Here is a 10913-nt window from a genome sequence, read left to right as displayed (position 1 = left end):
TTCGGTTCAGTATTGACCTGTAGCTGCACAAGAATAGTACATAAAGAGTACACAGAGTAAACCCACAGGTTATATGTCCACACTGCACTGCTTGTATGGCTCCAGGTGTACTCGGAAGTGTTTTCAATGTGCGTAGGCACAGGATATAAGCATGTTTGCTTGTGGCAGTTCCCCCACTTAGCCCTCCCCCCCTCCCCCCCCCCCCCGCTTTCAGAAAAGGGCAATAAATAATGCTGTCCAAAAGTTTTCACACCAATCTTGAAGAGAGACGTACAAACATGTACTGGCTCATCTAGCGCCGCCAGGGCAGATTTGGGCACGCATGTGCAGTTTCCTCACCGGAAGCGTAAAGCTGTGTGCCACCATTCGAGGAAACTTCAATCCCGCAAGGCAGATTCTTGGTTCTCTTCTCCGCTCGAGGGTGGCTCCTGGACGACCGCCGTTGGTGGAAGCTCGGTGATGCCGTGGTTGCGCAGCAGTTCTCTGAGGGACGATATCTCCTGCTCCAGGGCATTGCAGTAGTCGCGGTTTTTGAGCAGGTCCTGCATGAGCTTCTCGCGCAACTTGCATTCCCGCATCAGTTGCCGTTCCGCTTGCGTCTTCACTGTGAGCACAATGCCTGCCGGGCAAGACGAAAAAAATAAAGTGAACCTTGTGTCATACCCAACGAGGCATCCAAATTTCCAGAAATTTAAGAAAAGAAATAATTTGTAGAGGAACGGAGAAATGACTGTGGCCCTCATGTTCAGTGTTTTATTTAATACTGCCATGTCTATGTGCAGGAAACAAAACCCCCTGGAGAAATGGCTGCTTAAAGGTACACCACAGCTAAAAATTATGTCAAGCTTACCATACTAGTTTTCTCAATTTCACCAATATGCCCCTGTTGCTGAGGGCAGCTTTTGTGTGAGAGAACAATGTGAATTGGAGAAAGCGGCACCAACACTTTGGCCCAATACAATTGCCGTGGTATCTGGCTACATTAAAGAGCACGTCTTTTATAACTTGCTCTGCAGTTTTCACAAACCTGAGTGCAAATGGTGATACAGTAGCAAGTGTTATAGCGACCACATATATTGTGGGTTGATTATGAAAACAATAACAGGAGGCACATATAAAACATGCACACAGGCAGTTGTAATTTGTAGGCACATAAAAGAATGCACACACGGGTTATTGTTGATGGATGCGTGATGCTTAGTTTCAGAGGCTCGACACCCATCTGCTTTTGTGTAGATCATGCCACATCAAGCACACTCCGTGCTGCATCTTGCAAGCGCTGTGTTGGAAAGGGAGTGTAGAAAAATGCCGTACCATTCAAGAGGCGTGCCACTCGCCAGAGTCGCAGGACAATGATGAGGCCTGAACCATTGGCGGCCGATTCAGGGTCCCTGAATGCGACGTCCAGGCCAAAGGAGACGATGACGACTGCAGCGTCAAACATCTCCATCTTGTGTTGGAAGAAGCTGAGTCGGTAGGCATACAGCTTGGCAGCAATTTCCACCAAGAACAAGCTCAGAATGAAGATGCTCATTGAATGGATGATCTGCAAAAGCAAGGTGTTGTGTTCATTTAGTGAGAAAGCACGGTTATGGTGCATGGCCAATAATATTCCAGCCTTCTTTTGAGATTTATTTGCGAAATGTAAAGGTGCTGTTTCTCAGGTTTTGGGAGTTCGAAGACTTCTAGAAAAACATTGTGTAATCAACAAAGAAAAGAAAGGAGAGAAAATGTATTAAATAATAAAAAGCTTCACACTTTTGAAGCCATTTAACATGCAATTCTGAAACATTGGGGAAATAACAATGTTATAACCAAAAGTTTCTGCACAGGAATTAGCTACACAGAGAAGAAAAATCTTGACAAGGAGACCCGAAAGAGATCGGTTTATTAGACTAATAGTGTATTGATTAAAAATTTCATTCTTGAATTTTATGCATCAATTTTATGGTCCCTGATATCAGTGTGACATCATCATGTGGTTCCATGCCAAGAGGGGCTTTAAGACTTGTGCAGTTGCGCGGCGCTTACTTTTAAATGCAGCATAATCATTCTCCATTATCAAACAATTAACTAGCCCCGAGCTAACAGTATTAAAATCTACGATGTCAAGGGGAGCTAGTGTAAGAAGGTCAAGGTGACGTCACCGCCTGCCTTCTGCTGCTTTTTTCACTAAGCTTCTACTCATGGTACCAAGACTGGCCTGTTTGGTATTCTAGAAGTGTAATCTACCAATATAGTATATTTAATACTTCTCTTTAGTGTTGGTTGCTTAAAGGAACTGTCGAACTGCTGCCAAAGGGTAGACGGATGAGTAACATACAGCAATGGTGACAGTAAAAATAAAACAGTTTCTTATGCCTCGCTTTACTTTTTTTCTTTCATATTTCACTTTTTATTCTGAGTTTTCTTCTTTCATTCTAATTCGCTTACTTCAGCGAGATTCAATTGTTATATGCATCAGCAGCATAGAAAGTGTTTGGTGGATTGAAGGGTGAGGGGCACAGTGGTCACATGTCAGGAAGTGTGCCGTCTGCTCAGTACTGTATGCAGGAGCAGACAGAGAGATTGAGCTGAGGGATCGGTTGGAGAGGTTGAAAGCATGTGACCCACACTGCTCTTAGGCGGCCTCGTCATCAAGGGACGATTTCATCTGTACTCAAAGGCCAGGACTGCTTTTGCTTCTAATGGAAATCGAAGAGTAGCGCAAGGCTAATTCCTTAACAGTGCAGTGTTTGAACAGGTGTTGGAAGGGCACGACGTTGTTCTAAGGGGCCAAGTACGAGTGGACATTGACTGTTGGTGTTATCAGAATGCAAAAGAAGATTACAACCAGAGTTCAAAAACACGCTTCTTGGCTGCAGCCAACATTTAAAGAAGTGAAGCCTTGCCACTGGCTGTACTGTTGTACCAGTTGTGTACACTTAAACACAAACCAAGTAGCCACACAGATTCTTTTTGACTGAACATATTCCGCTTGTGAAGATTACCCTAAAAAAAATATATAGGTACAGTTGAGTTTCCTCAATTTGACCTTGTTGAGAAACAAGAAATTGGTTTGGTTTATTCAGTGAAGTGTTCAACGAACACGGGTGCGTTAAAAAATGAAAAATAATTTATTTGGGGATTTTACATCCCAGACCATAATCTGATTATATGGCCATCGTAGTGGGGGACTGTGGACTAATTTTGACCACCAGGACTTCTTTAACGTGCACATAAACCTATGCACACGAGCATTTATGCATTTCGCCCCCATCAAAATGTGGCCGCCGTGGCCAGTATTGAATCTGCGACCTCGGGCTTAGCAACTCAACGCCATAGCCACTAAGCTATCATGGTGGATAGGTGCTTTCCGAGTCTTTTTTGTCATAGTAGATTTCATGAAAAGGTCATATGAGGGTGCGTTCAGATAAGGACAGACAAAAAGGGGGGGGGGGTCCCGAATATTTTTTTTCTTTTTAGCTAAACTTTTATGAGGTGGGAAAACGTTTCTGTAGAAAGGGATCAACCTTCATTATGCGAAACTTAGCACATACTTCTCAAAAAGTATTCTTATTTCGTTGTAGATGGAAAAGAGTGTTCTAGCGACTTGCAGATTTTACAATTTCGAAGGCACAGGCTATCATTCTAAAATTAATGCACTGCACCCCTACAAAATTTTTTCAGTAAACCTACACCAATAGCACTATTCGTGCACAGGAACTTAAAGTTATGTTACTCACAGTATGTATTTGAAAAATTGCCAAACTTCTGTTTTTCAGCAACTGAATCTGACCTCGAAATCAGGGGTTCTGTTGGGCAATTTCAGCTAAGGCGATGCAGCTGAAAAGATATTTCTAAGAAATCTTCAAAAGGTTTCTTGCAAACTGAAAATAGAAGTATACAACTACATGACATATTTATTTTGTTATAAAAATTATGCAAAAATGGCAATTTGGAGCATTTTAGAGACAAAAAAATAATAATGATTGCCAATTTTATGAAACCTTTATAGAAAGCCCACCCAGCATTGGTAAATCTAGTACTGCAAATACACGTCGCATTATTTTAAGTGAGAGAATTGAGCTTACATTAAGACCCTAGTGTAGTCGTAACAATGATGCGCCTCGTACTAGTAATAAAATAAAAATCACGCTCGTATTTAATTCTGAACTCATTCTTCTTGTAGTGAACAAGAGTGGCTCAGATTGTCATCTTTCCCTCTTATTAGCCATGAAATAATTAGTTGAATGAGCTTTCAGGGTGCCTGAATCCGTATTCCTACAGCAGTACGGTGAGGTACGTAACAAGCATGTCAGAGAGCATAAAGCAAGTTTCTTAATGCCCCCATCACACAGGCACTCGAAAGTCTTTTGAGCAAGAAGGCTTCTCCCGAAAAAGAGTTTCGCCTGCAAACACACGACAGGGAGCGATCTCTTTTTCAGAAGTGGTCTTTTCTGGAGGCGGAGCTCGTCTATCTCTGTTACAGCCGAAAAGGCATATTTTCGAAACCAGTGGGTGTCAGCAGTTATCATATATTAAAAAAATTAAGTAAATGCATATTTTTTTTTTTGTCGCCTAGGCTCACCATAAAACATAATTGTATGTTTCGCAGAAGGTGTAGTAAACCCAGTAGTGCTCATTTTCTTCTGTACTCCCGTAATCATACCGAACGGGTCTCGGAAGCAGTTCAAACACTCTTTAAACTGCTACAATAAATCCTTATTATAAGGTTTCTTATTCTGGTGTTGCTAAATTTATTTGAAAACCGTGTAATACAGTAAGTTTGCACTTTATATTTCGAGACACATCAGTTTATTTTGGACGATTCATATATTTTTTGGACGATCATATATTTGTTTCTAACTATCCGTTACATTAACTTCGTGTTCTTTGATATGTGTCATTCCTATGTTTCCATAATGTGTCAATTACTACATATTTATTTATTCATACGCTGTATCGGTTTCATTTGCTTGTGTTTTGAACTTCAATTATCGTAAGCACCTTTTTGTATTTGTTTATTTGCTTCATTAACTTCATGTTTTCTGATGTCTGTCGCTGCTATGTTACCATAATGTATTAATTCCTGCATTGTTAAATTACTAACAGGAGGCCCCCCTGGCAGTTCTTGTAACTCCAGGACCTCCTTCTGTACTAATGATGATGAATGATAATGATGATAATGATTTTGTTTTGTATGCTAGCGCCACACTTTCGGTAGTGTATCCAGAAGGAAACACTAAAAAGAGATTGTCGGTGCCGTGTGTCTGCTGTGGAACATCGCTTCACTAAAAAGTTTTTCAACTTGGTAAAAGACCGCTCACATAAAAGAGTTTTTGCATGCTCATGTGGCAAAGGTATAAAAGACTTGTCGGGGGAACCTATTTCTGGCATTGATCTCTAATCACATCTGCTATCTGAAATGCTCTCCGTGTACATGAATGTCGCACCAGCCGTGGGAAAGCACAATGACGCCACTTTAGTGGATGAGCCAGCTGGGTTTGTTCAGATGGGGAGAGTCACAAAACGGGTCCCGAATATTTTTCATTTTCACCTACGTTTCTGTATTAGGCATCCTTCCACACTGTAGAACTGTGACTACTTTTCTTACAATAATTCTTTCCACCGACAAAGTGCAAAAATCTTGTTATCGGATCACAATATAATGCAGACTTTAAAAGTGCATGGTATAGAGAACACAGTTTTCTAAATGTTAACCTTTTTACTCCACGTCTACACCACCTCTCACACGGCACTATTTTTGTACTTTTCTCTCATCATAGGGCTACGGCAGTGTGTGTTTCATTTGATGCGCAGAAAGAAACAAAAAAGAATGCTCAAATGACAAGCATGATTGTTTCCTGGTTGGTCTTAAGGGGGGATGAGGGTCTTGAAAACTTTTTTTTTATTTCTTAACATATCTTCCTGAAAATTGGCATGCAGATATATCTTTGAATGCTGATCCCAAATATATATTCAGATTTTATATATCTCATCTACAAATGAAGATATTGCAAAATAATTTATCCCACATAGGTCTTTTCTTACGGGCCATTATGGTAATTTCTTAATTAAAAAAACTAGTTTCAAAGAATAGCTGTCATTTCCAAGGGCCCACTGCACATCCTAAAGCTAAAGAAATTTTTAAAAAGTGATCATATAGGTCATGAATGAATAACAAAGTATGAAGAAAAAAACAATGTGGTAGTAATTAGCTTACATCTGACCTAATTGCTAGTCTATTGGGTTTAATGAAAAATGGAAAGCTTTAGGATGTAGTTGAGGTTTTACTGAAAAAAATGATACCTAATTCAATAAAATCAGTTGATGCAAACATTATGAAAAGTTCTGTAAGGCAAAGGCATTTGATCAAAAAAGCAAAGCTGAGAAAATTGCATTCAAAGTTTTGCTTACTCTGCCACTTTTGTTTACCTATCACATGGAAAACTTTAATGCTTTAGCATGCAGCCCAGTCATTACTGAACACAATAACACCAAACTCACAGAAATCTGTTCATGTAAAGATTGTGAAAACCTTTGTATTGCATTGGCACTTGACAAAAAAAAAAAAAAGCTCAGAAAGTCGTCTTCACTTGCTGCGCCGTTCATTAGCTCGAACTTGCGGGAAGTCGCGGACTTCTTCGCCAATGCAGTTTTAATGTAGTCTGCGTACTTTTCACGCCCCGCGCACTCCGCGCAAAACACCGTGTCGAAGCGTTGAGCACGCGAGCTCGGTTCAGCCGCGTCCGTCGGCACTGTAGCGGCGTGCGGAAATGCCGAAGTCGACGTTAGGCTTAGGTTAGCCGGCTCGGCCGCTTCCGACGACACGGAATCCGAAGCGACTTGCAGCGTCTCAAAAGTTAGCATTTTCGACGGGCTTAGTCCAGGCGCATCCACCGGCACTGCAGAGACTTGCGGTAACACCGAAGTTGACACCGATCGGCACTGCCCAGCCGCGTCCACCGGCGAAGCTGTTGTTGGCGAGCTCAGTCCAGCCGCATCCACCAAGGGCACAGCAGCTTGCGGCATCACCGAAGCTGTAGTTCTCGACGATGTAGCGCTACTATTTCATGCGCGCCTCTTTTTGCTGACTGCTTTTCGCGTGCTTGCCTTCAAGCGCGCGTCTCGCGCCATCGTGACACGCGGAACAAAGACACCAGGCACGCAAAAGCAAGAAATTCGTGGTTTAAAGAATCGACTCAATAGCCAAAACATCTACAAGAACGATAAAGAAAATGGCAGAACGAAAAATACTAGGAAACAAAGAGGAATGCGAAAAATGACGTGCGCGCCGGCGAAAGCAGACGACGCGACGGAGTCGGAACAACGCGGCCGCGGGGCCGCGGCAGGCGTCACGGCCAATCAGAGGGCTGCGCCTCGGGGAGGCGCCCGTTTCACCCAATCAGCGGCTGTCTCGCGACGATTTCGCGCTTGAGAACGGGTGCCTGGGGTGCCGATCGCTCCGCTGCACGAGGGTCTACAGCGTGCCGAGGGGCGCCAGAATGGAGAGCGGGAAACCAGCTTTCAAACGAGACCAAGATGGCGCCGATCGGTTCGCGTTGCGCGGAGCTACGGCAGCTTGAAAATGAGGCAAACCTTCGCGCTTGGCGTTCAATTTCGGCTCACCGACGTTTCTAAATTGCCGTTTTTTTATATTTCGAGTAGGAATTGAGCCATAATATTTTGTAGAGGCATAGTTGGGACATTAAAGACTTCAAAAACGCAATTTTTGAAAATTGCCATTTTTGACCGTTTTTCGCGATTTCAAGACCCGCGTCCCCCCTTAAGCTACATGGTACAGTCTTTATTTATGCTGCTGACATCACCAAAGGCTATGTTCTTGAATATTGAAGTTCTGTCCAAAGAAGCCTTATTAAGAGTATTAAGAGTTAAGCCTTATACTAAGAGTTGCATCTTTTTTCTTAAACTACCATTGAAATTGGCTTTGCAACCCTTACTTTCCGCCTTGTGTTTTAAAAAGAACATTCGCTGTTTCTTTTCCACACCGTGCTAAGACTAATTAAATTCAAATTGCCTTAAATCTGTGCGAGAGGTGGTAAAGATGTGGAGTAATAGGGTCAACGTGTAAAAAACTGTTCTCTATACCACTTCCTTTTGAAGTTTGCAACATATTGCCACTTCGTAACAGCATTTTATGATTTCATGTGTTCAAAAAAAAAAAAATTGTTGGAAAAGTTTCAGTTCTGCAGTGTAGAAGGACTGTTATGCCTCATATAAAAATATAAGTGAAAATGAAAAATATTTGGGACTCGTTTTGCGACTCTCCTCATCTAAACATACCCAGCTGGCTAACCTACCACAGTAGCGTCATCACGCTTTCGGCTAGGGAAGCATATGGGTCCCGTGAAGAGGGAACCACTTCCATAGACGGCGTCTAAGAAGATGTCGAGCTCGGCTCAATAAAGTTGTTTCTCTCGCTCTCTCCCCACTAGGCTGGTGCATCGTTGACGTGCACGGGGAGCATTCGAGATAGGCGTAATTAGAGATAAACGCCAGGAATAGGTTCCCCCGACTAGTCTTAAAAAACTTGCTCTATGCACTCTCACGTGCTTGTTACCTCAACATACTGTAGTAGGAATACAGATTCAGGTGCCGTGAAAACTCGTTCAACTGATTTCATGGCTAAATAGAGGCAAAGAATACACAATCTGGGTCACTCTTGTTCGCTACAACAAAAAGAATGAGTTAAGAATTAAATACGAGTGTGATCTTTATTATTTTATGTTATTATTTATTTTATCATACTATTTTATTATTAGAACAAGACGCATCGTTGGGACAACCACACTAGGGTCTTAAAGTAGGCTCAATTCTCTCACTTAAAATAATGCAACATGTATTTGCAGTACTAAATTTACCAGTCCTGTGTGCGCATTCTATAAAATTTGCATAAAAATTAGCAATCATTATTTTTAAGTGCCTCTAAAATGTTGCAACTATCGCTATGTTTTCAATTGTTGCATTTTTTAAATAACGAGATGGATACATGGTGTAGTTGTATACTTCTTTTTTCAGTTAGTGAGAAACCTTTTGAAGAGTTGTCAGAAATATTTTTCTGGTTCATCGCCCTAGCTAATTGGCCCCAAAAAACCCGATTTCGTGGACAGCCATAGGCAGTTGCTCAAAAAGCAACGTTTGGCAATTTTTGCAAAAATACACATAAACTTAACTTCCTGTGGGCCAATAGTAACTTGCGGTGTAGATTTATGGGAAAATATTTGGTGGGGTACAGTGCGTTAACTTAAGAGTGATTGTCCTTAGAATACGTAAAATCTGCAAGTCGTTAAAGCGCTCTTTTCCGCGTATAGTGAAATAACATGTATTTTTTTTTTCAAGAAATCTTTGCCAAGTTTCGCAAAACGAAGGTTGATTAGTTTCTAGAGAGACTTTCCCATCTCATATGAAAATTTCGCTGAAGACTAATACTAGTCGGGATGCGATCCCACCCAAGTCTGCCCTTATCTGAACACACCCATGACCCACTTGGCTTTGCGAAGAAGTGGAATGGGTCGGCTCCGATAACGATCTGGTGGACACAATCACTCACCGTTTCTTAACACGCTTGTATGTTCAAAAGAAGGTCGTTTCCATGATAGTGTTAGAGAGTGCTGTTTCGTGTTAAGCTCCATGCCAATGACAGCATCAATGGAAGCATGCAGTTTGGTCGGTACATTTCTATGTTAGGTTTTCAGCTGGCTACTAGCAGACTTGGAATCAGGTTTTTAACTGGAATATGCATGCTGCGTTGAGCCAGTTACAACCTGGGACATGACTGATGGTGCTGCAGTTTAATGTGGCCAGTAAGCACCTTGAAATATGTAATACAGGTACATGGAAGCACATACATACGCTCGGCACTGATAGTAATGACTGTGTTGCAGGGCCCAGCATCATTAATGCGCACGAAGGCTTTGCAGGCTTAGAACGACTGCTAGTTTACCTACATATTTGTTCGGAGAACAACATTATGCTTGCCTTTGGTGCTATGTAGCTGTGTTCATGCAGCTTCAGGATCTCCAGTTCCACAAGCAGCTCAGTGATGACTAGAAGGCAGTCGAGAACTACCAAAGCCACGATGGCAATCTGTGAATACAAAGCAGCTGTTTTAAAATGTTCTAATCTCATTTCTTTCTGCACAGCCTACTTTAAGTTTCAAGTTTTATGCAGCGTGAAGTCACAAACATCAATTGATCGAAAGTTAATCGTGTTCATACCTGAAACTTGGTAGAATGCAACAGGGCTGATAGTTTCTCGCGGAATGTGACAAGGGGTCTGATGTCGACGTCAGATTCCATGTCAACATCGATGGACACAAAACTGGCGCTGGGATGGTCCCGTGTTTGTACATTCGGAGCGTCCTTTTGAGGGGAAAAACCTTGATCGTGTTCCCTGCGACCGGACAAGAATGAACAAACGTGACGCAGGGCACGGAAATAGAAGGTATTGCGCTAATCGTTCCAAGTACGTGGATTTTCCAAGTTTGCAGCGGCAAATTAAGACGGTGCAATACAAAGAAAACAACTTTCGCTATTTTCCATCACATCAACACAAACGATCAGCGCATAAAACTCTGTCCCCATGGCCTCTGTTCGCAGAACAAAATGACCACAGATTGTGAATTCGCGTCTCGCTGCATGCTCTAAACTCAACTTACGACGCTCGCTCCATGCTGGTAGAGTAGATGACGCGAACGGGACGTCCCAGATTAAGATGTAGACGTTACACCGCAGATACACTAGTCGTGGCTAAAGTTTCCCGGCCTCTACTGTCCCGCGAACCTTTTATCATTGTCACCCAGATACACGGCCGCAAAAGGTGCGATCAACGAACTTTTGCACTACGCCCCCCCGTCCCAACTGACCAACTTCGGTGCTGCTTCTGAAAACAAACGAAACATATTTCTCCAC

At 42.3% G+C, this 10913-nt stretch overlaps 1 protein-coding gene across 1 annotated transcript; it reads right to left on the bottom strand.

The window, feature by feature from the left end:
* Positions 1–203: 203 nt before the first annotated feature.
* LOC139056061 (voltage-gated hydrogen channel 1-like) lies at positions 204–10876 on the bottom strand. The gene is made up of 5 exons (XM_070533887.1): positions 10661–10876; positions 10221–10395; positions 9982–10089; positions 1315–1546; positions 204–619 (listed from the first exon to the last, which is right to left on the bottom strand). Exons 1-5 carry the CDS (start codon positions 10672–10674, stop codon positions 378–380), a joined length of 771 nt encoding a protein of 256 aa, XP_070389988.1. The 5' UTR covers positions 10675–10876; the 3' UTR covers positions 204–377.
* Between the last annotated feature and the right edge of the window lie 37 nt (positions 10877–10913).

The sequence above is a fragment of the Dermacentor albipictus genome, chromosome 2 (genome assembly GCF_038994185.2).
Source record: "Dermacentor albipictus isolate Rhodes 1998 colony chromosome 2, USDA_Dalb.pri_finalv2, whole genome shotgun sequence".
NCBI classification, from domain to species: Eukaryota; Metazoa; Arthropoda; class Arachnida; order Ixodida; family Ixodidae; genus Dermacentor; species Dermacentor albipictus.
Note: the sequence above shows the minus strand (reverse complement) of the source record. Positions and strands in the feature narration are given on the sequence as shown.

What these genes read in the sequence shown, in the direction of transcription:
- LOC139056061 (XM_070533887.1), bottom strand. An exon ending in TGCATTCTACCAAGTTTCAG is followed by an intron (nt 10,090 to 10,220) that starts GTATGAACACGA and finishes TTGTATTCACAG; the next exon opens with ATTGCCATCGTGGCTTTGGT. An exon ending in ACAGCTACATAGCACCAAAG is followed by an intron (nt 1,547 to 9,981) that starts GCAAGCATAATG and finishes TTGCTTTTGCAG; the next exon opens with ATCATCCATTCAATGAGCAT.